The sequence below is a fragment of the Tiliqua scincoides genome, chromosome 2, assembly GCF_035046505.1.
Source record: "Tiliqua scincoides isolate rTilSci1 chromosome 2, rTilSci1.hap2, whole genome shotgun sequence".
NCBI classification, from domain to species: domain Eukaryota; kingdom Metazoa; phylum Chordata; class Lepidosauria; order Squamata; family Scincidae; genus Tiliqua; species Tiliqua scincoides.
Window position 1 is genome coordinate 50,754,622 of NC_089822.1, and position 27,492 is coordinate 50,782,113.

The window sequence follows — 27,492 nt, forward strand, 5'->3', positions numbered from 1 at the left end:
GGGCGTACACTGCATCCTCAAGATATGGCAGAGGCCTCCTCAAGATATGGGAACATTGGTGCCCTTATCTTGAGGCTGCACTGCGGTTGCACCAGTGCTGGAAAGATGGAAAGGACTGGGCCCCTACCCTGCTAATATTACATGTTAGAGGTAGCATTGAGGTGGATTTGCAGTGCAATCCTATGTGTGTTTACTCAAAAGTAAGTCCCACTGTGTATAGTGGGGTTGATTTCTAAGAGAGTGTGCAGGAAACTGCAGCCTTGGATTCCCACATCGCTCAAGCAAGGGCCAGTAATGGCTGTCTCAGGCTGTAGCAATGGCTTCTTAGGCTGCAATCTTGGCCACACTTAGGAGTAAGCCTCATTCACTATTGCGGGAGTTACTTCTGAGTAGACATGCATACGATTGGGCTCTCAAATTGCTTCCTCACACCCAGCTCAAATCCATCCAGTCCAGCTTCCTGTATCTCACAGTGGCCTACCAGATGCCTCAGGGACCACAAATGTCAACAAGAGACCTGCATCCTGGTGCCCTCCCTTGCACCTGGCATGCTGAGGTAGCCTACTTCTAAAACCAGGAGGTTGCACATACCCATCGTGGCTTGTAACCTGTAATTTTTCCTCCAGAAAATTGTCTTATGCCTGCATATATCCACTGCTTGTTTCCTAGGAGCAGCTGCCACTTTCCCCCAGGGGAGGCACCCTCCTTGAAAAACAATACTATTCGAGAACCCGGAACCTAGCAACTGCGTGTGAGTCTAGTCATTAGAATTCTTGTGCCTACGTGGTTTGTCCCTCGCGCGCCGCCGTCTCCGTAGGCAACATAAGTCAGGCGACTTCTTTCCCCCACCGCACTCTCTTCGCGAGCCGCAGAAACGGTTCTGTCTCGAGCCTCAGGACCGAGCCGAGGGGAGGGGCCCCTCCAGAGTCAAGCGCGCGCCTCGGAGGGGGGAGGGGCCGAGCCCCCCGCCCCACCACCCCCTCCCTCCTCGCCATGATCAAAGCCATCCTCATCTTCAACAACCACGGCAAGCCGCGGCTCTCCAAGTTCTACCAGCGCTACGTAAGAGGGGCCGCCGTGGGGGGAGGGGCTGCGTAGGCGCTGGGGGGGGCCTGGTGAGCGGCCTCCCCCCCCTCAGGCTTTGCTTGTTGCGGCTGTGCTCGTCTTGGGGCCCCACCCTGCCCTCAGCAGAGCTTGGCTGCCCTGGGCGCCTTCGCCAGGACAGGGAGGCCCCTAAGGAGGGAGGGAAGTGACGTTACCCAGCAGTCAGTGATGTCATCCAGAAGCCAGTGACGTCGTTGAGCGGCTAGTGACGTCACCAAGCAGCTACTGGCCAGCAAGAAGCACCTTGTTCTCCCTAATTGGACGCAAATAACAGAAGAGAAAAATGTGCAAATCTTAAAGAGATGAGCCAGCCCAATAATCATACTGGGAGAGCCCAGTTATAATGGGGGCTGGATAAATTGCTACGGGGGGGGGGCTGCATTTGGCCCATGGGCCTTGTGTTCGTCCCCCCTGTACCAGCTCAGTTGCTTCTCCAGGCTGTTCTGGGCGCTTTGGCTGCGATAAAGCAGCAGCCTCCCCTCTAGGGATATTGTTGCAAACTGAAGCAAATGTAGTGGAAGAGAAACTGGGAGAATGTGTGTCGGCTGCTGGCCAGCAGTGCTAATACGTAGGTACCCTAACAGCACAGTCCTATGCATGTTTACTCAGAAAAGTCCCATTTTGTTCAGTGCAGCTTGCTCCCTGGTGAGTGTGCTTAGGATTGCAGCCTTGGATGCAGAGAGACAAGCCAAGGCTTTCCAGTGCCTGAGTGGCATGCCAAATGCCTCTCCCCCCCTTTTCATGGTACTGTGCCAGGCTCTCCTCCTCCTACTCCTTGGGGAAAAAAAGATTGGGAGGGAGAAGAGAGCAGCGGGCCAACGGTGCTTTAGCCCATCACTGTCGTCTTCCTTCCTCCACACTTTCTCAACCAGTGGTGTCTGAAGGTACTTACAGGACCTCTCAGAGTCCTGCCACCCAGCAGTGAGTCCAGGAACGTGACTCAACAAACAGCAGTTGGAGGCTCTGCTCCACGGGCAGCGCTCCAAAGGATGCTTTTCCACACTCAGAAAAGCCCTTCCTGAGCCTTTTATTGGAGTTTGTTGCATCATACCTGGCCTCCCAACCCAGAAGTAACTAACTGGTGATGATGTCATCACCAGTGACTTCCAGTGGCACATCAAATAGATGGACCGTGTGAAGTGGTACAGTGGCAAAAGTTGAGAAACACTGTATGCTCCTCTTTTTCTTCCAATTCAGAGAGTGGAAGGAAGCAGAGGAAGAGAAGTAGAGGCAAATGAATGGGCAAATGTTGGCACCCTTTGGCCCACTTCCTGAGTTTACCACCTCAGTTAGCTTTATGGATGTACCAACCCTAAGTGGACTCAGACCCTTGGTCACTGTCCCTGAGTGCCAGCTGCTCTTGCTCCTCAGGGAGCCGCTCTCCAAGGTCCCAAAGGGGCTTTTTTGAGCCCTACTGCCTGAAATCCTTTGAACAGAGGATGCAAAAGATACATCTACAAGAGATGTAAAGCAAAGGCTGCAAGGGTCCAAACCCGAGGCAAAGCATCTGTTCCCTCCAAGGGAGAAAGACAGGATAGAAATATAATAAATAAAATAAATGACCTCCCTGATCCCTCTTCTTTACAACCCTGTGAATTTTGGGTACTGTAGACAAGAAAAAGTTGATGGCTAAGAGGTTGCTTTGCTCCACCTGAGCTAACTTGATTGGAGAGACAAAGAAGGTGATAGATGTAAAGTTCTCTTTGTGGAGTAAGATGAGAAGCAGGAGACTGAATGTAGGTGAATTCTCAAGTTGCCAGGTAGCAGAGGCTCTTTTTCCAGCTGGTGACATCCAATACTTTGTTGTCCTTTCACATAAGGGTAATGCTGAGCAGTCTTGGTACTATTTTTCTGTTAATTCCAATATTTATGTTCTCTCCAGTAGGAGTTCAAAGTGGCTTACAACAAAACTTAAAAACTACAAAATTAATAGTTATTCCTGCAATTTTCATTGTAAAAGCCAGTTGATTTGGTGCCTTTTGTTTTTGTGAAATGACGAGGGAAGCAATTGTTTCAAAAAACTGAGTGCTAGCAAAACATGCCATTTTCGAACACATACTAAAAATCTTAGCGAAAAGATGAATAAGATACAGCCACAGCATTTGCCAAGTGACAAAACTGCAAATTCTGTTTAGTTTTTAAGCTGATGAGTTTAATTCATTTGAGGAAATCATAAATAATCAATAGCTATACCTAGAGGTGTTTGAAAATTTTGTTACAGTGAGTCCTCCTTATCCACAAGTTCGGCACCCACGAATTTGACCCAACACAGGTGCCAACCTGCACTAGAGAGCCTTACATGACCTCCTGGACATGAGCAGAAGTGCCTTCCAGTCAATGTCCAGGAGCTGATCTGAGATTCGTGGCCTCTCCAGGCCTCAGAGGCATCCAGAAGGCATTTCCAGTTTTTCAGACCCAGGAGATTTGATTATCCACAGAGATCGGTATCTGCATGGGGTCCAAAACATCCCTCATGGATTCCAAGGGCCCACTGTATTTATTTTCCTCCGAAGTAAGATCACTGTATTCAGTAAGACTTGGGCTGTAATCCTGTCTTACTCACAGGAAATAAACACCTCTAAATAGTCCCCTAATTAACTCAAAGGGTTATCTTGCTAGTGCTCACTCTGTTTTTTGGAACAATTGCTAAATGAAAAATAAAAAGACAAGATGTACATATCTGTTTAGTAAAATACTGATTTTGTAACATAAAAGCTTGGCAGCAATGTAGTTTTTATGCTATACAATACTTGGAAAATTAGACAACACACTGATGCCTTACTACCCTCATTTTTTCTTTCCCCCCTCCAGAGCGAAGACACACAGCAACAAATTATCAGAGAAACATTTCACTTAGTGTCCAAACGTGATGAAAATGTCTGTAACTTCCTTGAAGGAGGCTTGTAAGTATGATTAATTGCAGTGGAAGTTGCTGTGCCTAGTCCTGAGGTTCACTATCGAGTTTTGTAAGTGAAATAAAGAAATGTTGTAGCTGCTGCTTCGGCATCTTAACAAGTATGAATGCAGATAATTCAGTGGCTGTGTCACACTTTGAAGACTTGTCATATTACAGGCAGGTTAACCCTTATCCAAACTATTCCAAAATCCAGGCATTTTGGGGGGCCGAGGCTGTTTCCGTGCCTGACCAACTTCACACCACTACTCACCCCACAGAGGAAGCCAGCAGGACATTTCTTTTTTTCACATTCTTCGGGTGCTCACCACAACCCAAGAACAAAGCCTGCGGGACTTCTCTTACTTTCCTTTTCCTTCTTGCCACAGGGCGGGTCTTCCCTATGTGTCAAATTTGAATTTTGAGTGGTCTCAGCACTGTGCGGCAGTACAGTGTGTTCATTCTCCCTGTACAGACAAAGTTCTATTCTTTTGTTGAAACTCAAGACCAGTTCTCTTCTTTGTGGTGTACAGACTAAAAGATCAATTCTTTGTTCTGTGGTGTCGGGGACTCCAGACAAATTATCTTCTCTGTGGCGTAAAGACTTCATTGAAATAGATCAGAGGTCAGCAGATACCCCTATGGGTAACAGTGAAAAGAGAAAGAGGGAGCATTTTTGCTTATCTGTTGCACAGAAAGTCCAGCTGCTGGGGAAGCTGGACAGTGATGTTAGTGTGAAACATCTAGCAGAGGAGTACAGTGTTGGAAGGAGCACCATATATGACCTGAATAAACAGAAGGACAAACTGCTGAAATTCTGTGCTGAAAGTGATAAACAGAAATTAATGAAAAATAGGAAAACATTGCATCAAGTTAAAAATGGAGATCTTGATCGGGTACTGAAAGAGTAGATCTGTCAGCATCACAGTAAACACATGCTGCTAACTGGTATGCTGGTCATGAAACAAGCTAAGCTCTATCATGATGAGTTGCAACTGAAAAGAAACTGTGAGTACAGAGCAGGATGGCTGCAGAAATTTAAGAGAAGACATGGTATAAGAATTTTAAAGATCTGTTTTGATAAGGCATCTACTGACCACAAAGCTGCAGAGGTATTTGTTGTAGAATTTGCCAAGGTAACAGCTGATGAAAATCTAGTGCCAGAACAGGCTGACAATGCTGATGAAACAGTGCGGTTTTGGTATTCAACCTATTGACAACTATGGAATTACTTTCAGCGCAATTGAGATTAATTAAATATCTTATTCAGTGACTGAAGAGGGTGGGCTTTTGCATAGCTGATTCAGCTGTGTACATGGCTGGTTTTATTTCTTAGAACAGAGTTTCTCAGCCAGTGGTATTAGTACTACCAGTGATACTTGAAGTGGTGTCTGGTGGTACATGTGGGACCCCCAGACCTCCACCACCTGAAAGCAAGATCAGCAATACAGTGCAACAAGCAGCAGTAGGAGGCTTGGCGGCCAGAGCTTGAGTGTGCTTTTTGTGCATTTGAAAAACCCCTTTGTCCTGAGCCTCTTACTGGTGTTTGTTGTGTTGTGTTTGGCCTCCCACTCTGAAAGTAACTGGCAGTTAATTCCAATAGTTAGTTCTTCCAATAGGTGGACCATGCAAAGGGGGACAAACGTTGAGAAACGCTGTCTTAGAAGAAATCACTGCTGGTGAATGTCTTGAAATGGTTTTAACGTTAATGTATTCATGTTGATTCAGTGTACTTAGCTACTCTGTATCATAGTTACAATATTTTATCTTTTGCCAATGCAAATAAAGAACAGTAGTCTCGAACATATGCAACCTGGAATGTTGCTGCTGTTTGTTACTTGATACTTGCCTTATTTTGTCTTAGATTAATAGGTGGATCTGACAACAAATTGATATACCGACATTATGCAACACTGTACTTTGTCTTCTGTGTCGATTCTTCAGAGAGTGAACTTGGCATTTTAGATTTAATACAGGTAAGTAGTGCATAGAGGAGACTGTATAATTTTTAAAAAATTGTTCTTTGTCAGTATATATTTTTCAGTTATTTGATAGTGACATAAAAGGTGATGAGATCTTGAAGGTTTTTTTTTTTTTTTGCTGAGAACTGTTTTGATGGGCTGGTGTCTGGGAGCCCAATCCTGGGCTCAGTGTGCTGGCTCACTGCTGGCACACACTGTTGCAAACGTGCTGTAAGGCTAGTTTGGAGGCTCTACTGCCAGATGAGCTGCCAGTGGTAGCCCAGTGCTGGGCAGGTGTCCAACCTCTGCCACTTGGCGGTTGCGTAGACCACCAAGCAGCATAGATCCATCAAGCATGCATCTAAAAATAATTGTTTAATTAAGTACATTTTAGTCCAGTACTATAGAATACATTACCTTTCAGATAAGTACAACAAAACGTATCACCACCCCACCTACATGTACCAGTTGCCCAAAATTGGAGCAAGAGAGGCATGAAGGCAGCAAACAATGTATTAAAAAACAACACCTGTGTAAGACTTACATGCTATGTAAGTTTTAACTGATACTTGGCATGCATTTGCTTGAACTAAAGTTTTGTCAAGTATCTCTCCTATATTGGCTCAATTCAGATAATATTTTAAAATAAGCACCAGAGGGAGCAATTCACTGACATTTAGAATGCTTGATTGCAACTCTCCAATTGCTCTCTGAGGTTTAGTGTCCTCCTAATTTGCTGATACCCTATGACATATGGGAGCTTTCTTTAAAAAAAAATCTGTAATTCAAATTTTATTCTGAAAAGGGACAGTCATGTACCTTTATACTTATAAAAGTAAGATTAAACTTGCTTAATTTAAATTTCTCTAATCTCTCTGACAATGTTCCACTTATACTTCTGTCCCATTGCTGGTAGCTCATAAAGCATGCCTACATAAAGCATTGTGTTAGATCTGCAAACTGGTGCACCTTTAGTGCCAGTAGACCAGAGAATGATGCATTTTAGAGGATAATCTCTATCATGGCTTAGATCAGGGATGTCAAACATAAGGCCCGCAGACTAGATATGGCCCACAGAAGCTCTTTATCTGGCCCCCATTATAACTGGGCTTTCCCAGTACCATCATCAGCTTCTCTCAGCTGCTGAGATGCGAAGTGATTCATTGGCAGAAGTGGCACTGCTGAAGTGGTGGTGATGGAATAGCCTAATTATCATGCAGGCTGCCCTTTCAGCAACGCCACTTCTGCTGAATGTCACTGCTGAAATGGCATCCTGTGTGATCATTGGGCTCTCCTACATCATTAGATTCTTCTAGCAGTGCTGCTTGTGCGAAGGCACTGGGAGGGAGAGATGGAAGGAGGCCTCAGAAGGCAAGTAGCTGTACAGGAGGAAGAGGCAGATCAAAGGGGGTGAGAAAGGGAGAAGCTGCTGAGGCTCTGGGAGAATTCTGTTATATACAGGATGCCTCTTTAGCAGCACCACTTCTGCTGAGATGTCACTTTGCAGAGCACCTCTCTGCTGCTCACCTGCTTAAGTGACTCCTCAGAACAAGCGGTGCTGCTGAAAGAGTGGTTGATGTCATAATTGAGCTCTCCTATATTGTGAAAACATGATCAAGATTTGCATATTTTCTCTTGTCATTTACAGTTAATAATTCCTAAGTGGAAAAAAATGTTTATTTTTGGTCATTACCTGCTTAACATCAGTTCCTGCTTAATGGCATCACTTCTGGCCCTTATCAGGCACCATGAATGCTATTCAGCCCGCCGTATGAAATGAGTTTGACAACCCTGGTTTAGATTATAGTGAATCGACTGCAATGACCCTCATTTCTTTGCTCCCCATTCCCATTAATACATCGGGGGCCCATATCCTTGGATCCTGTATCTGTAGAGTCACTTATTTGCGGAGTGGGTCCGCGGGGCCCCCTCCAGATCTTCAGAGACTTCCCCGGGCCTCCTATTGCCTTATAAAGCATTAGAAACATCTGCAGCCTCTGCTGGGCTCAGAGGACTCTCTGGAGGCAAGGGGAGCAGAGCTTCCCTTGGCTCCAGAGGCTGTGGGGTGGGGAGGCATTTGCCCATATTCACAGTTTCACTTAACTGCAGGCACACACCTGTATAAATTTGTTAAATTTTCAAATATTATGAAAATAGTTTTACCCAAAGTATTTCTGAAATGTTTGGGAACTCAGCCTAGAGCAAATACCTAGTTTCAGAGAACTTTGTTGCCGTGTTTTATGTTCTTGTAGCATGCACTCACTATAAATGTGAATTTCAGTACTAGCTTCCTTAGTCAAGAAGGGAATAAAGAGAGCTTCTGTCTTCTTAAAAGGCATAATCCATATACTTTGGTGCATGTTTGTGGCAGTGGGTTTCTGCTCCTGAATAAGAGCAGTATGAGAAGACTGTTTATATACCACAAACTGTCTTCACCGGAGGCAGGGGTTAATCAGTTAACTGTGTAGGACAGTGTTTCTCAAACTGTGGGTCCGGACCCACTAGGTGGGTGGCAAACTCACTGTTTGTCACTGTTGAGTCCTCATTCATTTCAGTATTTTTTTTTAATATATTAGACTTGATGCTACCATGGTATGTGGCTGCATTTGGGGAAATGTTGCAGATCTGTACTTTTGACAGGCTACTATATATATGCTTTTAACAATGATAGTAAATGGGACATAATCCTGGGTAGGTGTGGGTAGGATTGTTAAAATTTTTCCTGCTTCATGATCTCACTTCCGGTTATGACATCACTTCCAGTGGGTCCTGACAGATTCTTATTCTAAAAAGTGGGTCCTGGTGTTGAAAGTTTGAGAACCACTGGTGTAAGACTTATCATGGGTAATGTGATGTTCAAGCGACATCAGTGTCTTGGTGAAAATTGACTGCATGGTACATTGGTACCACTCCCACAGCTGCTTTTTTGGGTGGGGGGTGTAAGCATTTTTGTGTGTTTGTGTACATGAGTCTCAAAATGTAATAGTAAAGGTTTTAGAACATTAGAAAACATGAAGTATTTTCATGATGTGAATTTGAATGTTGATGTTAAAATTGACTAAGCAATAGGAATGCTAAACTTTCACATTACTGAAATCTGATTTTCAATAATTCACTCAGGTTCGGCCAAGATAATTCACCATGTTAACCACACATGTTGTGCAGACATATTAAACATCAAACCCTGTATGGTCTTCTGTGTCCTGTTTTGCCACGTTTGCAGTTTTTCTATAATGGAATGATTGAGTTGCTCTTAAACTTTGACTCCTTGCAATTTTTTTTCCACAGGTTTTCGTAGAAACACTAGACAAGTGTTTTGAGAATGTCTGTGAACTGGATTTAATTTTCCACGTAGACAAGGTACTGTGGTGAGCTACTGTAACATAACTGAGAACACCCTTGCTTGACAAGAAACATTTGTGCTTGTATCTGTCCAGATGGTGAAGCGTCCAACCCTTGTTGTTCAGACATCACCACTGTTATATCAACTTGTCTTTTTTTTTTAGCTTAATGTGTATGTCCTGAAACATGAAGAGAAACACTTATCTGTAGTTTTGAAATACTTTATCTGGGTATTACTTGAGGAATTGCAAAGTCAAAGGCCTGACTTTTCTTTTTCTGATGTAAAGAAGCTGGTGGCATCAGGAAAACTTCCTGATTACCCTTCTGTTCAGAGAAGAAAATGGTGTGGATAGATAGCAAACAGTAACGTTTCCCTCAATTGTAAAACAACATGATGGATATTCAAACAATATGGGGGTGGTGTAGTGGTGGATCGTGATGGTGGAAATGGGATACACTGCTTAGTTTCTTGCTGTATTAAATGATAGAACAAGACAGAAGTTTACGTACAGAACAATAAGTTGCTTAAATAGTTGGCACAATTTCTTCCATACGAATATGGCATTGCTAAACATCTGTGGTGCCAAGTTTATAATAGTTTGGCAACTATAATGATGGTTGGACAACTAAAGATTCTAAGGAGCTGCTAAACTTTTCTAAAGGCTTTAAGTGAACTTGTTCCCTTGGTATGCACTATTTTTTATCCTGTACTGTTTCATCTCCTCTGATAGTTCCTCTGGGAGTACCTGTTTAATGTCATTGTTCCCGTTTGCCTATTTGGAAGAATCTGTTTGTTTCTGAAGACTAGTAAGAATTCATCCAGATACTCTTAAGAGAAATCTTCCTCCTTATTAATAATGACTAATATGTTTGTACATCTGGGTTTGGAAGAGGAGAATAAGGACCTTACTCTTGCAGTGATTTAAAGAGCCTAGCCATCAATATCTCCCCCTTTATGGGGAGACACATTGATTGGTCCACCAAATGGAGGGCTAGACAACCTCTGGCATTTCTCCTCAGGAAGACTCCTTCAGTGTTAGATCTCCAAAAGCTGGAAAGGCTGCCCAGTATGGGAAGCCAGGACCGTTTTCTCCTTTACTTTCACCCGAATAGTGTTCCAGGATTGCTTTTTGCGCAGGCTCCTGAGTTAATTGGCTTTGGGATCAGGCTATAATGACACTTCTATGATTCCTCATTACAGAAGCTTGCTCTTCCAAATTTCAAGAGAAAAGAAAAGGGCCATAAGGAAACAACTGAAGATCTGACATGCACTTCAAATGAAAAATCTAGAGCCCTATGGAGTCTATTCGATCAATCTGCACTATTAGATCCATCTTTGCAAATGGATCTGACTAATGCAAAACTCTTAAACCCTCCTGCTACTCTGATTAAGCCACCCCCCCCTAATTTCTAATGATGAACTTGATAAGACTGACTTTAAACCTGGCCTGACAGAAGATGAGATGGATGCTAAACTTCTGTCTTCTTTTGGTTTCCTATCTCCTGAAGAACAAGACACTGTGATCACACAACCAGTATCATTGGTTTTCTCCCTTAAAGGTATCAAACAGTCATCTACTGCCAATGTTCACCTACCTGCTTCCAGTTCTTCTGTTTATAATCTGTCAAAGGAGACCCTAAAGAATAAGGAACTGTCCTCTGTGGAGGGGCCTCAACCCCAGTTGGAACCAACTGTTATAATCAACAGAAGGGCATTAAGGTGCAGTGTGATTGTTTCGTCAGATGACCCTGAACTTTCCATGAAAAAATAAGAAAATAACACTGATCAACAGCAGGAAGAAGCAGGTTCAGTATGACTGCACAAAGAAAAGTCTGAATTAAATTTAGGGAAACCTTTGGAAACTGCTTCCTGGAATATTGCAGGCTGGGCCTGTTGCAAAAGTCAGGGTTCTTCCTTTTTCCACCGGAATTATGATATAATCCTGCTTCAGGAAACTTGGACAGCCAAAGAACTTAGGGTTTATGGTTACCATTCCTTCAGCAATGGGGCAGTCCCAGGGGTAGGGTTAGGGAGGCTGAAGGGGGTTTGGGTATCTTGGTCTCCACTTCTTCATGCATTAGATGCAAAGAATTACATCCCTTGGGCAGTTAGGCCATGGCTGGTTGCTTTGAATTAGTTGCTCAAATAGTCTTGGCAGTCAATATTTATCTCACTCCTCAACAAACAAAAGTCTGTATTAATAAGACTTGGGCTGACTTGGAATAGTATGTTGAAGATTTAATCTTGGATAATCTGGCAGATAAATTTCTTTTGGAGGAGATTTTAATGCGTGTACTGGCTCAAATGGACATCCCTCGAAAGGGAAGGCTGGCAGGCATGTGGTGGACCAGGGCGACAAACAAATTAACTTGCACTTTCCACGTCTTTCTAAGGAGAGTAAAGCAAGTTTTGCTGGTTCTCGATTAACTATGGTAAAAGATTGAACCTCAATATTCTGAATGGGGCCATGCCTGGGGATCACCCAGGGGAATTTACTTTTATGGCATGAGCAAGGTGTAGCACAGGGTTGCCCAAACCCCGGCGTTGGGGCCACTTGCGGCCCTCGAGGCCTCTCAATGCGGCCCTCAGGGAGCCCCCAGTCTCCAATGAGTCTCTGGCCCTCCAGAGATTTGTTGGAGCCCACACTGGCCCAACGCAACTGCTCTCAGTTTGAGGGCGAGTGTTTGACCTCTCGCATGAGCTGTGGGATGAGGGCTCCCTCCACTGCTTATGGTTTCACGCCTGTGATGCAGTAGCAGCAGCAAAGGAAAGGCCTGCCTTGCTTTGTGCAAGGCCTTTCATAGGCCTTGAGCTATTGCAAGACCTTCATTAATTCATATAAGTTCATCTTTAATATATTAAATTTATGTAAACGTATGTAAATTTATTCAAATTTTAAATGTAAATTAATTCTTTTTTCCTCGGCCCCCGACACAGTGTCAGAGAGACGATGTGGCCCTCCTGCCAAAAACTTTGGACACCCCTGTAGCACTATTGATTACATCTTGGTCTGCAATGATTTGCTTCCCTGGGTGGAAAGCCTTCAAGTATCCCCTGATTAGATAGTGACCATCTACCCCTTTTACTGAGGTTGGCTTTGCCATCCCAATCGGTTCACTTCTAAGTTCTGTGCATAACATCTATTAAGTCCTCAAAATGTGAGGGATGTCATGTTAAGTGTACCTCCTGGCTTGATCAAAAGGCAAAGGCTTTTTTGGAGTATGGGAGTATGGTAGCATTTTGGATAATGTGCCATCAGGAATAATTCTGGGGGAAACAATTTCTTGTCCCCATATGAATAAATTATCTAGAGATTGAAATCTTTACTGGCACTGGAGTCCAGTTCACAAGTTAATCAAGTGCAAAGGTACTACAAAAGGTGGATCGACCCACAACGATGCAACTTTGCATTTCCTTCTTTCTACTTCTGATAAGTCAATTTGCTGATTATCTTTATACTGCAGAGATGCAAAGTTAAATCTGCTGTTCCTCATAGAGCTATTAATATATGAGCTGTGGAAACCTCCTTGTTAGGGGCAGGCCATTTCTGTTCTTTGTTTGCTTACTTGTATTTATGTCTATGCCTAATAAAGGTTAATGATGATGATGATTTAAAACTTTTTTTGGAATATGAGCTTCTGTCTGTCTCAGAAGCTCACAGTCTTGAGGTTTGTGCAAGGCAGTTCTAGATCTTGTTACTCCTAGACTCAGCTTCCCTTCTCTCTCCCCCCCCCTCCCAGCTCATGACTGCCTTGCAGAATATTCTTTGCCAAAGTGTTTGGAAAGATGTAAAAATATTGCTGTTGGGGATAAATAAATCATGTAAGCTAAGTACATTTATTCTGATTTGCGCAACTTCTGAGCATTGAGCCCTAGTCAGAAATCATGACGAATGCAGAGTAGTTTTAAAGTCGCATTTGAAATGCCTTTGTGATTGCATATGCTCTTTCTGCCTCCACTTTACTATATATTAGCTAAAATATTGGTGACACTACAGAACTATATTCTGCTAATTGGGTAAACCCTTGCTAATTGGGTAAGAGGCACTTTTTCAAGTGGGTGCTCTTCTTTTATTTAGCAGGGGGAGAGTAACTGGCCCTCCTCACCCCAGCACTGTCTTTTCTAGTGGCTGTCTGCTAGTGTTTTGCATCTTTTAGATTGTGAGCCCTTTTGGGACAGGGAGCCATTAGTTATTGGATTTTTCTCTGTAAACCGCTTTGTGAACTTTTGTTGAAAAGCAGTATATAAATACTGTTGTTAATAATAATAATCAGTTTTAATCAGGGTATCCATGTCAGTATAGGACTAAAGTGTGTGAAGGCTCTTGATTTTAATAATTTAATTTCAATTTTTTTTGAAAGTGTGAGATCTGCTGCCTTGCTGTATGAATTTTTTTGAACACAGCAGCTCCTAGAAGTGGAACAAAATATTTTGAAAGATCACTGTTTTAATCTCAACTTTCTTTTCTACTATCAAATGCAGTTAGGAAAATGTGCTTATGATGCTATATAAGCCTTGAAATTTGTATAGCTATGAATGAAAGTATACTATACAAACCTAATAACCCTAGGAGATATAGAGAAGGATGGGCAGTAAATTGCATTCTTTATGAAATATTTGTGAAACTTACTAAAACAGATTACTGTTTAACTCCTCAAAATTCTGTTTCTATTTTGATTGCAGTAAGAATTTCAGTTTCTTACACATCTCATACATTAACTGCTTTATATTTCAAATTCAAATTAATATGAATAACCAGTGTTAGACCTGTGTAGCTTAAGTATTTGATACTGCTAATGTTACTTTGAAAAATGAATGTACTTTAGGGGAAATAGAATTTGTGAATGTTGAAGCTGTCAAAATATTAGTGATGTACTGTGTGTCTTTTATTTATTTTGTGATCTTTTTAGGTTCATAATATCCTGGCTGAAATGGTGATGGGTGGAATGGTTTTGGAGACAAATATGAATGAAATTGTCACCCAGATTGATGCTCAGAATAAGCTGGAAAAATCTGAGGTATGTATGTAAAGCATTAAAGTCCATTTGAGCATGATCATACAACCAGCATGATCTAAAACTTTCATTTATTTTTTAGTATTGCTTTATTTAGCTACTCTGTATTGCTACAAATGAGCATTTAGTATGTGGCATGTTATAGTCTTTGTTTGCTTAAATAGCTGAGCATTCTTTTTCCTTCTGTCAGAACCACATCTGCCATTGACATCTATGTACAGTAACATTTCTGAGCTTCTTTCAGTCAAGGCTTCTGACTCACATAGCCCATTTTTTCTCTTTGTTAGAAGTTCATATTAATAACTTTTTAGAAGGTTGTGTATTTATTTAACAGTGATAATAATAGGATGAACTACCTATGCAGTGGCCTAAGAAGCTTTCGCAAAAACGAAGGAGCCTGGCCTGGGTTCTGAAGAGTTAAATAATTAACTTGCTGAATGTGGTATCTAGTGCCATTATGTTCTTGAACTATGCAATTTTTTTGTCCTTTGCAACAATGTAATCAGATTATGCAATTCCTCTCATACCAAGACAAGGACAGTATTTCTGTCATCTCACTCCATGGGTAGCCTCACGTGCATAATTACACATGGAATCCCCCCAAAATTTCAGATTCAGGGGCACTCTAGGGGTTGCAGAATGGATGAGGGGATTGGAATCTTGGTTCTCTAGATTCAACTCATTGAGTTGTGCATCTAGAAATCGAAAGTGTTGCCTTTTGCTTCCCACAGTTATGAATGAATGGGGAATATTAAAGGCTCTATAAATTGACAAATTTGGGGAGTTTTAATCGGTATGTATGACAAAATACAGATTCTCCTTGTGCTGCTGACAACATATGTTGATTGTCTAATTACTGCAGCCACGAAATTGAGAGGTTTCCTAGGTATTTACCTAGTAGGTCCTTCACACTGTTGCTTCTAATTTGCAATTTGGTTGGACATTCTCCTTCCTTTTAGTTATCTAATTACTTTCCAATAAAAGAGCAGCACAGCATTGGCTGAAAAGCACAGAAATTGGGTAGGCTATGGTATGGCATGGCAATATGCTAGTGTAATAGCATTAACGAAGATACTCAAAATGTATTTCAGTTTTCTTGTATAATTGGATAAACTTGGAATCAGGTATACATTAGGTAAAATTTAGTTTCTATGAGAGGCTTGAGAACTCACCTAAAAAGTATCTCTCATTAAAGCATAGTTTTCAATCTATAAATGTAGTATCAAGAAAAACCCTGAGGTTTAAATAACTGTTTTGTAATGATTTAATTCACAGGCCACTTCAGTGAAGTAGGCCACTTTGACTCTAATTTCCATTATGTTATCTGCTCAACTCTGAGTGATTTTCTGAGCATGTAATATAAAACTTGCTAGGAGAATAAGAGACAAAAATTGGATCATAGGGGCATTCGCTGTGCTGAGTACCATTGCCTGTTACAGAACCAAAAAAAAAGCCAGTGAATGACAGAAGGCTAACTCTCTGAATAGCCATTGGTCCTGTTAATGCTCATTTTATATTCTTTTTGAGTATTGACTTCTTTACATGACAGCTCCTACTTCACCTGATCCAAAGTGTCCCTTCTGCTTACTCATGGATGTGTTTGTGTGTCACTGATCCTCCTCCAGCTGCAGCCCCCAAGCCATATTGCAGTTAACTCTGGAGGGTTCTCTAACTCTTGGAAGCAGCCTTTCATAGGCCATGAAGCGCTGCAGTGGGAATGTGGAGCAGAAAAAAGCCATGGTGAACCCACAATGCAGGATATGGTTCTTTGGATCATAGCCATTTCACCTATTTATTAATTTAATATATAATGATCACTTTCCAAAACTGAAAGTTATAAACTTAACTGGAATTGGCTCTGTTTATTTTCCAACACAGGGCTTTGAGAAATGCCAAATCAATGTAAATTTTGCTCAGCTTTTAGGCAGTCCTAACCTCTTATTTCACATCCTGTTTACTCTTAAGTGGTTTTGTTAAAAGTGAATGAGCCTGCTTTAGAGTAAATGGGTTGTAGTTTATCTTGGAAATAAAGCACAGACAAATCAAGTATTTTTCAAACTACAGACAAACTGAATTATAGGATATGGATATTGTGGACAGTAGCACCTACTGTTTCTTTCCTTGCAAGCAATGAGCAATGCTAGTTGTCCATTTCTGAAACTTCTTACACAGGAGCAATTAAAATCGTGATTCAAAGAAAATTTGCCTGTAACTTTGATATGGCTTCAGGCCTTTGGTAAGAGTAATTAAAGAGGGAGAGTTTGGGTCAAGGTTTATCAGGCACTATCAGTGACATGGAAGCTGTCCTTTGGAAAAACTGGGATACTTGTGTTGTACGTGTAGTGTTCAGCTGGGTGTGAATTTGGTCATTTAAGTCAGTCCTCATTTTTCCAAACACCTGATCTTTTCTAGTTCTTTCCATTCTTCTCTTTACAGACCTTTATCTTTCAGTCTCCCAGACAGGACAGGTAGACAAAGGTATTGCAAATTTCAGAAAAAATGTGCTTCTTAAAATAAAGGGAAAGCAAAATGATGTCAAAGGCAATAAATAAATTAGGCCAGACTCAAAAATTATGTGTTGATAAACCCATATTAGTCTTTGTAGCCTACTTTTTGTGCTAGTTTCCCTCATCTTTTATTGCCTGTAGTGTATTTACTAGATCTGTCATTGACTTCATATATTTTTATTTTTACTTTTCATTAGTGGTCAGCTTTAGAATTGATATATATCTTTTTGAAATAGAGTTCTCTAATTTATATGCTCACATTACAAAGAAATTTAATTGACTGGTGGAGGCATAATACTCCCAGTACTTTAATTGTGGTTAAACAGTAAGAAGCAGAATGCAGGGTCATGTGCTCTCTCCCACTATTTTTCTTCGATATTTAATTCTTAGGCTTCATGACTGTTACAGTATTAATGCTAGGTATCCTGCTTAACTGGGTTCCAGTCAACAAAGGCTCCAAGCTGATTTCAAATAATAGTTAAGTAGGAACACTGGCTTGCTATAATTGCAGTTAATGTCATTGCCACCATGACACTTAAACATGGAAAACCAGATAATTCGTGTTCCAAAAATGGAGAGGAGGCATGATAACAGATAATCCTATGACCCATTTTCTTAATGTCTGCATAGGACCAGTGACATCTGTACCTCTAAGAAAGCAGCAATATACATAATGCACATTTTACATTGTATTGGTTCATAAGCATGAATAAGTTTGAGAAAGACTTGAATCCAACAGAGCCCTTTTCTAAATGAAAGGCACTTCCATTTGTGTAGAAGGGGGTATGTTTTACATTTCTCTGTATTCTCCCTCCCCCTTGCAGTAAGAGCATCTCTTGTTGATTTGAACATGTTCTGGATAATAATAATAATAATAATAATAATAATAATAATAATAATAACAACTTTATTTTTACCCCGCCTTTCTCCCCGAAGGGACTCAAAGTGGCTTACAACAGGTTAAAACAGATTAAAAACATAATTTAAAAACAGATAAAAGCATATTAACACATATCATAAAAACAGTAGTCAGATAAAAAGTAGTAAAAAGAGCATAGAGCAGCAAGTCATAAAAGAATCAGGCCTGTAAAAAATTAAAAGATGTTGAAAAGATGTTAAAAAGGCCAAGAACTCAGAAGGCTTGTTTTAAACAGAAGGATCTTCAGGCCTCGCCGAAAAGTCTCAAGAGAAGGAGCCATTCTTAAGTCAAGGGGAAGGGAACTCCATAGCGTTGGTGCCACTACTGAGAAGGTCCTATTTCTAGCCGCCGCCCCACGTACCTCCCTAGGCGGTGGCACTTGTAGAAAGGCCTTCTCTGATGACCTAAGAGGATGAGCCGGATTGTACGGAAGTAGGCAATCTCTAAGATACCCTGGCCCAGAGCAGTCAGTCAATCCTGTGGACTGGCTTCCCAAGTAGTGTAGCAGGAAGGAGGCAGGAAATTTCTGCAAGTGAAATTTCTCTTGTAGTTCTTAGAACCCAAGACTATATTTTTGCAGACATTCCCACAAAGGAATTGTTTGAAGATTCTTACTTGATGGTGGCTCAGAGATTAATGTTTTGCATATTTTCAAGTTAATCTTAATGATGGGCTTACAAGTGTGCATCTTAAAAATGCAACCGAGATCCAGAGAACCAAAAGCTGCCCTACATTCCTGATTGTATTGTGGATGAATGCATTAAGTAAATAAACGCAGCCCTAGTAATCATATTGAGCTGTAGTGGAACAAATTGCAAAGTACTGCTAGATATATCACTTTAATTTATCTGCAGACACTAGTGTCCAGACACATGAGTGTCTGGGTAGCATTTACAGTTTTCACTCATACAGCTTACTCACAGTTCCTCCTGTGGCTTCCTGGCTTCCCTTTATTTCCCTCTCACTCTGTAGCCCTTCTGTTCTGCATCCCATGCTGCTGCTAAAAGTCTCCCAACCTTCAGCAGTGACTTTTGGGGAGATTCAAGGGCTTTATAATAGAGAGGGGTGGAGTGGGGAAGGTGGCTTGCACAAGTGTAAACTGTAGATGCTACTCATATTTGAGAATTTAAAACTTTGTAGGTGTTTCAAGTAAGAAATAATACAAAAGATTTATCTATCAGGGCTAAGTGAAGTGAAATATCCTACTTGACTTTGAAAGACAACTCTGCAGGCAGTGAGTTTCAGATGTGGAGATATTGTTAGCCCAGGGCTTTTCAAACTGGGGCTTCGTGATGCCCCAGCCTATGGGCCCTGGCCTGTTTCCCCTTAAGGGGCGGGGGCAGCCTGGAGTCAGGGAGGAGGCAACGGCGCGATCCCCAGGATCGCGCCGCTCAGGGGGGCTCCAGGGGCTTGGGTTCACTTACTCAAGCCTCCTGCAGCCTCGTGGGCGTGCGGGGAGCCCTGTGCACCCTTCTACATGGCTCCCTGCAGCTTTGAAAGCAGAAGCTGAACAATTGCCCTCTGCTAAAGCAGTTGCTCCACTTTCATTTCTGAAGCTGTGGGGAGCCCTGCAGAAAGTCGCACAAGGCTCCCTGCACCCCCGGGAGGCTGCAGGAGGCTTGGGTAAGTGTACTCAAGCCCCACCTTCCCTCCCACCCCCGCTGCCTTGCCCCTGCCCCCAAAATAACTTAGAGCAGCTCAGACACTCCCTGAGAGTTTGAAAACTGCTGGAATAGCTCATCTAGGTTCACTGTTGGTGGCTCATAGATCTGAGAAAGCTCTATGGCAATCACCAGTGATCCACGACAGCCAAGGACAAAAAGAGCCTGAAAAAGTAGAGAAGTTGCATTCATAGTTCAGAATACATCAAATGTCAGGCAAAACTATGTCTATGTTGGTAACAAAATATTGTGACAATACTATTTTATTTGAAAGGAAATTTAAAGTACTTGTTCTAATTGTATCGCATTTTAATATGATTATACTCTGAGAACTGGGTCATAATTTTAATATTTAATAGCTAACTATAAGTAACGTCATCTAATGAAACTAAAAGTAGAAATATTTAACAATATTAAGTATTCATCCTAAAAAAAGACAAGAACCAGAGCACATCTTATTATGAGATATAACTTAATGAACAATTCAATAAGTTATTTGCCTACTTCTCCAAACTGCAAAAATGTACTGCTATATAAGAAAAAGGAACTTTATTTTTTTTCTTTTTATGTAATATTGCTCTATTTTATTTTCTGCTTGTACATGTTCTGTTTTTATTTTTGGGTCTGGCAACTTAAAGGATATGACAAACAAAATTTTTTAAAAACCATGCCCATTCATTACTATCGCTGTGATCCAAGTGCTTGAAATTTCCAGGAGTATGTCTAAGTCTTCTATCTGTTTGGCATTTTGATATACTTGCAGACTTCATTTTGTTTTTTCTCTAATTCTGTTCATTTATTTAACCTCATGAGAAGAGAACATGACCATTCTTTTATATTCTGTACTGCATCCTTCCATTCTATTCATAACCCTGCTGCTTTGAATCATACTTGTTCTGGGAAAAAGAGTTGATGCAAAACACCAGCAGCTGTAATGTTCACCATGCAACATGCTGGAGGAGTGTGGGTGGGAAGCTCCTCTAGCAGGCTGCGATTTCATTATGAAGGTAGTTCATATAAAAGGAACCTCCTTTTCAGAAGCTCTTGGGAGGCTAATCTTTCCATATGCCATGTAAGGCTTGGAAGGTTGCTGGTTTTATCATCTGGAGGATAATTAAGATTAATGAGTGAGCTTAGTTAAAGCACTTTTTTTGTTAATTAAATACATGTAATGTGCTATGTATTCGAAGGAAAACCATGTACAACTTCCATATTACTAAATAGTGTCCTGAAATTGTATCTAAAACATGCTTTAACTTGTCCATTTTTGTTGCTAAAGGAAAACACCTTCCCACTTGTGTTACCTGGGAAAATGTACTAACCTTGTTCTTATTCCCTCCATCTTTTTAAAGTGCTCAATTTTTGGCCACAGGACTTGATCACTGAAGACATGAGTAATATGTCTTTCATGACTTTGGATATGAAATGTCAAACTGCAATATGCTCATTTAAACTTACAAAGCAGCTGGGGAAATACGTTGTCTGGTTTATTGTAATGCCAGCTGTACTTCTAAAACCTCATGGACATGCTTAAATATTTTTATTCACTCAGCATAATCACTTGCTTCATAACTGAGAATGTGTTTTAGGCTTAACGTAGCAAAATGTCCCTTCTAGTTATTGATTGATGAAGAACCATAGTAACTTGCTCTCCAGTTGCATCATGGAGAATGTTTAATTCTTTTTCTATATTATGAAATAAAGGTAGCAATTTGCTGCTGTAGATACTAATCAGTTTTTTATATAGTCTATTAGAGTATTTGACTGAGGGTTCAATCAGATACGACCCTCAGTTGAAATTCTAAAGTACTATACATGTCACATATAAAGCAGCAGGATAGAGTGGGGTCTGTTTTTAATAGTTTAAGAGCAGGACTGTGAACCCTTACCCATACCTTACTTCCCTTCCATTCATTGTTTCATCAATTTTCTTCCATTTCTTACTGTGGTACTGAAAGTAAACCAGGAACAGAGAAGTGGCAAGCACAATGGACCCCTCTCTTGTACATTCCATCTTTAGTGTTAAGGACAGGCTTCCACCCTACCACTTGCTTTATATGAAAATACATTAGGCACATACAAAGAAACCTTATCTCTGCCAAAACTGGCTCTCAGTGTAGATTCATTTTTTAGTAATGCATCCAGACATTTATAAGCATTTTCCCTCTAAAACTGCCCATTGTGGCTTAGAAGTATGGTGTGACATTTTCCATGCTCAAAGTTAAGATGTTTTTGATAAGTCGGGCATCTTGAAATGGCAATTTGAGGTCTTGACACTCTTAATTTACAATTATATATGGATAAATACGTCAGTTCTGGCAACTGTCCTGCTTCTCAATAAGAGCACCCCAAATGTTTGAAGGTTTTCTTCCAAGGTTTGGTCATGGTCTCAAAAATCAAACCGACTAGTAGCCCGTCATGGTACTCAAAGCACCAAATGTCTTAATTTTCTTGGTGTGGAAGAAATTTTTTCTAGGTGAAATGAGATAGTTACAGGTTGGTAAAAAACAAATGTTTTCCTTTTTCTATTAAAGCTAAAACTTTGCGTAAAGTTGAGAGGTGTGTGTTCCTCTATGATTCTTGGATTTTGTGCCAAGTTCTATAACTTCATGTCATTTCAATGGTCACATGCACAAAACGGATAGATATTGAGACAGAGACAGGGTTCACACATCAAGGAAACCCTTGTGCTCAGAGCACAATAGTCGTACTCCCATAGGAATCCATTCTTCTTGCTGCTATATGTCAAGATATCAAGTGCTGAACAACCAAATGGTATGTCTGCCTCATTCCAGCTCTCAGGTATGTCTTGAGGCTATCTTAGCTGATCAGATGAAATTAGTTATCTACCAGGCATTGGATGATCATGGACTTTATCTGCTGTATTGTCTGATTCCACACCCACTCTGTTTCTGTTTTCAGTTCCCAAGTCTAATCCCCCCCCCCCCCGTTTTCTCTGGATAAATTGATAAGTGTGGTGCCTCATTAAGACCTGCCTGCTACTGTTTCCTCTGAATTTCATTTGGTAGATTCTTTGGTCCCAGTCCAACCAGAATTCCTAGGCTTTCAGTTCTAAGGCCATCACTGAATGTTAAGAGCCCCACAATTGTAAGTTCCTGTCTTCTGGCACCTTTAGCTATGATTCCATGAAATCTTCTAAGATTTGGAGCACTTGAGTTGGATGGATTTTATAGGAACTTTGTGATCTCATCTCAACCATAGTGTCCAATGGAAAGAGAATATATATATGGTGGAGAAAAGGGGACTTGAAGAGCAAAAGTTTTCAGACAATTTAAGCAAATGAGACAAGACACAAAAGAGTGGAGAGACTGTCAACTATTGAATGAGACTAATGGGCTTTGGGAAGCATGAGTAGGTAGTTATTCTGTTTTTTATACAGATAAGTTCATGGTGGATTATAACACGTTTTACATATTCTTAGGTGATTGTACTCTGAACCTAGGGTTCTTGTAGATTACATGTACAAGTTATTCCAAGAGAGTACATCATCCAGCTAACGATTCCTCAACATCCTGGTTCAGTAGGTGAACATATAATCATAGCCTTAGCCATTAGACATCAATTTTCCTCATCTGCTTTCATCCTAATTCAGCTTAATTGGAAATAAAAGAGATTGTTAGTGAATTTCAAGTATTTTTGTGTTAACCTCTAGCTTTAAGGCTGTAAACCTATGCTCATTTACTTGGAAGTAAGTCACATTGAACTCAGTGGAATTTACTTCTGAATAAATATTTACAAGATTGGCTTGTATTAATCATGGTTGAGATGCAAGGCATCTCTTAGGCAATATGGATATATTTGCTTATGTATGTTTTCCCCATATCTCTTAGTTTGTTGCTTTCATGGTCATTTCACCAACCATAAGGCAGCATTTACTACATCATTTTGGAAAATACTGGAGTCAGTATAGATATTTCAAATTCTATATGAGCTTTTAAAATCAGTTGTGCGATTCTGCCATTTTTACTGCTTTATACTAAAAATACGTATGGAATAAGATTTTACTTACAAATTGTATATGATATGGAAACAACCTCTTTTTCTCTCCGGAAAAGTGGACTTCAGCAAAACATCCAAGACCTAAGGTGCCAGGTGTTGAGAGAATGTTGACTGACTTTTGCTGGGATGGAGCCCAATGTCAGGTTAACTTGATATGTGGGTTTCTTCATGTTTGCCATCTCCATTTAAACCTGGATGGTGACATGTGGCTTCCATGCATTTGTGTAAAATGATGCATGTAATGACTAAATGTTCTTGCCAAAAACGAATATTTATTTAGTGGAGGAGGCTAAATATTATAAGGAGTTTAAGGTTGCATGTGGATAAATTTAATAATTTAATGCAGAAGATGAAACAAGTAAACTGTTCTTAATTTTCTCTTGGCTCTTGTTAACCATTCAGTCCTCAGCATATCTATGGTACTTAGAAGTAACACTTGATAAATCCAGTGGGTCTTGTGTTCAAGCTGAAGTGGTTAGGACATTGGTTTGATTTGTATGCCATCTTTCAGGTTGAGGCCTTTCATAGTAGCTTACATGCAATTAAAAACAAAACAATCCAGTTCTTGTTTCGCTGTTGAGCTGCAAATGTGAGAGCAGCCCCTACCTGCTGCCTGTTCTTTTCCACACAGCAGATAAAAGCAGCAACAAGGTCTGGGGGGTGGACGGGTGATAAAATGGAAACAGTTCACACCTCAGCCCAAATGTTCTGATGGCTGTTGGCTTCTGAGGCAAACCTGATTTAAATAGCCGCATCAGATTGGCTACCAGGAGAATCTAACAGATGACATTTGTAGAGGGCATTTCTTCGACACTGTTGAGCTGCAAATGTAAGAGTGGTCTCTGACTGATGCTAACTCTCCTTGCACAGCCATAAGTGGTAATAAGAACTGTGGGTTGAGATGACAACAGTTCTTTCACCCCAGGCCAGTTGTAGCCCAGGATAGTGCTGTAAGTATTGAGACTTCAAATACCATTCCTCATAGAATGATTACTGGCTTATAGCCTATCTGGATAAATACTGAGGGTGTCATAGGATATGTAGAAAGATTGCAGATTACAAGAAGGTCACAATATTGTGATGCTTACTTCAGTGAGTAGTTTTTCAACTAATTGATGAGCCTTGCTCATAGGTAGACAAGTGTCTAGTCAAAATGAATGAGTCCTTTGTTATAGATAACCCTAAGGTTATATTTGTGCCAGAAGCAAATGACACTGCATGTCTTGTAGAATAGTATAGTAAACTATCCTGTGAAACAAAGTATTAAGCTAAGCTTGCAGACAAATATAAGAACGGTACTAGCCTGTCTGCTTGCCTATACTTACATGTCACAGAACAACCTGAAAGGCAAGTGTGGCACGAACTCTGCCAGAAGGAATTATTTAGCTACCCTAATTAATTTCAAGAGAGTATTGGCAACCTTCAGTCTCGAAAGACTATGGTATCGCGCTCTGAAAGGTGGTTCTGGCACAGCGTCTAGTGTGGCTGAAAAGGCCAATCCGGGAGTGACAATCCCTTCCACACCGGGAGCAAGTGCAGTCTGTCCCTGGTCTGTCTCCCTGGCTAGGGGCCTTCCTTCTTTGCCTCTTAGCCTCAGACTGTTGGCAAAGTGTCTCTTCAAACTGGGAAAGGCCATGCTGCACAGCCTGCCTCCAAGCGGGCCGCTCAGAGGCCAGGGTTTCCCACTTGTTGAGGTCCATCCCTAAGGCCTTCAGATCCCTCTTGCAGATGTCCTTGTATCGCAGCTGTGGTCTACCTGTAGGGCGCTTTCCTTGCACGAGTTCTCCATAGAGGAGATCCTTTGGGATCGATGCATCAAAATTAAAACATTTAATTGCTTTAGCAATACTGAATATTTTAAGAATAGGTTAGGGCTAAGATTACTTGGTAAGTTTAACCAAGTTGGAAATTGGAAGTTGGAAATTCAGCATAATCCTGGTGTCCTTTTTTCCCTCCAGAATACGTCTAAAACACCACACTTCAGCAGGGACAGAGTGGTCTGAACAACTCTTGTACCTAGTTTTATATTTCATCACAGAATGAGTTATATATGGAAGCAGTCTATGGTGTGTTACTGCAGATACAATGGCAAGCTTCTATTTGCTTAGCTTCATTTAAGAATGAGGGCCCAATTCTATCCAACTTTCCAGTGCTGATGCAGCTGTGCCAAATGGGCATGTTGGGGGTTGGGGGCAGTCATGGAGGCCACTTCAAGGTAGGAGAACATATATTCCCTTACCTCAGGGCTGCATTGTGGTTGCGTCAGTGCTGGGAAGTTGGATAGAATTAGGCCTGAGTGTAGTTGATTTCAGTCCTTTAGAGCAGGGGCCTCCAAACCCTGGCCCACGGGTCGGATTCTGTGTCCCAAGATTACCCATAAGGGTACAATGGTTGCAAAGGTTTTCTGTTCTGCAGCCTCCAGACAAAGGAAAGCGATACGTGCTCAGCAATTTCTTTCAGCTGTGCGGGACTTCTATTTATAGCTGTGTGCCTGCGAAGGTTGCAGGGAACAGTGCCCAGCAGTTTTCTAATATCTGTCTCTTGTCTTGAACAGTAACTTAGTTTGGTTATTCAAGTATTTGTTTTAAAACAAGACCCATGGAAATTAATTGCATACTGTGTGAAGAATAATTTTGAAAATAGGACTCTGCTTTCATAGCAAAATAGGACAAATGAATTATAACAGTTGACTTAGGGAATCTTGGCTTGGGAACATTTCTCTTGCTAAATTTGAAGGCTGGACAGGAAAGAGCCAACAAGTTTGAGAGGAATTGAAATAACTATATCATGTTTTTGTTTAGCATGTACATTTAAAATTGCCAAAAATATGTATTTGGTGTATTTATTTTATCCTTTTGCAGGTTCAGATGCAGCAAGCACCTATATAGTCTAAAAGTGCATGTGTTAGCATTTTGGGCTTCAGTCTTTGAACATCTGAGAACATTTGAAGTGGGGTAGCATGGGATAAAGACCTAGAGGTCATACTTCATTCACTGTGACTAAAGGTTTAACACAATAGATGACAAAAAATTAAAATCAGTGTTAACAGTTCATCCATCATATTTGTATATGAAAGCATTTAGTCAGATGCTCAATACTAAGAAAAATAGTCATTGAAGTTGTTTATATCAATTAAAACTAGGTGATGGTCAGAATGTTTACCAATTGCAGATGTCAGATGACTGGTGCAGGGTATGTACCATATACACTGCAATCCCTGGAAACAGTAAAAATCAAAGACAGCATGAGCCTTAACTTTAACCTCAGTCTGGGTGTTTTACCAACTACATGTTAATTTTTCCTGTACGTTTTTCATTGAGTTGCCATTGCACGTGTTAACCATATTTTAGAATTTCTGTGAACTATTTTTTTTCCTCTTTCTAGTTAAATATTTCAGAATAATCCATTTCATTCCAACCCAAGTGCCATCTGGTTATTCTAATATTTAGTGTTGGTGTCTGTGTGTATAATTTACTGTAGTAAGCTTCGTCTTAGTGGCATATGATTGATGTTAATGGGCATCATCTTAATGGTATTTTTTTCTTCTGTATGCAGGCTGGTTTAGCAGGAGCCCCAGCCCGGGCTGTGTCAGCTGTAAAGAATATGAATCTTCCAGAGATCCCAAGAAATATTAATATTGGTGACATCAGTATAAAAGTGCCAAACCTGCCCTCTTTTAAATAAATTGTGCACTCCAGGTAAAAATGAAGAATAACTAGAAGTTGATCACATAAATGTTTATCAATCCAGTGTTTTGCTGTTTGAATAAAAGCTCACGGTACTCTATGAAAATCCTTTATAAAACTCTGAAGTTGATTGTGTTTGCTTAATTTAAAAGATTATTTGTGATTTCCAAGTAATATTCTAAAGCAAGTAATATTCCTGAAAGTAATTGAAAATATGTCTTTACTTTGTATGACCTGTTTTTGTATAGTCTCTAAGTCATGTAATTAGTGCAGCAGCCCTGATCATATTACAGCCAGTTGTTAAATATTTTGATATGTATGTTGCATGAAAGCACTGATCTGTACTTTCTCTTGCTTTTGAAATAAAGTCATAGTGAACTGGA

The 27,492-nt window shown here is 40.8% G+C and overlaps 1 protein-coding gene across 3 annotated transcripts; it reads left to right on the forward strand.

The window, feature by feature from the left end:
• The first annotated feature begins 809 nt into the window (after positions 1-809).
• On the forward strand, positions 810-27,492 carry AP3S1 (adaptor related protein complex 3 subunit sigma 1). Of its 3 annotated transcripts, none has more exons than XM_066615249.1 (7): positions 810-1,062; positions 3,916-4,007; positions 5,862-5,973; positions 9,247-9,318; positions 14,212-14,319; positions 16,753-16,794; positions 26,979-27,067. In XM_066615249.1, the coding sequence occupies exons 1-6, from the start codon at positions 994-996 to the stop codon at positions 16,786-16,788; spliced, it is 489 nt and encodes a 162-aa protein (XP_066471346.1). In that variant the 5' UTR covers positions 810-993; the 3' UTR covers positions 16,789-16,794; positions 26,979-27,067. The 3 variants fall into 3 exon arrangements, with proteins under 3 accessions (XP_066471346.1, XP_066471347.1, XP_066471344.1); XM_066615250.1 differs by lacking the exon at positions 26,979-27,067 and adding an exon at positions 26,566-26,585; XM_066615247.1 differs by lacking the exon at positions 16,753-16,794 and having other exon boundaries at positions 26,979-27,492.

Excerpts from the sequence above, each read along its gene's own strand:
- AP3S1 (XM_066615247.1), top strand. The coding sequence starts at position 994 with ATGATCAAAGCCATCCTCATCTTCAACAACCACGGCAAGCCGCGGCTC. Across the intron at positions 4,008-5,861 it reads AACTTCCTTGAAGGAGGCTT|ATTAATAGGTGGATCTGACA; the intron begins GTAAGTATGATT and ends ATTTTGTCTTAG. Across the intron at positions 5,974-9,246 it reads GCATTTTAGATTTAATACAG|GTTTTCGTAGAAACACTAGA; the intron begins GTAAGTAGTGCA and ends TTTTTTCCACAG.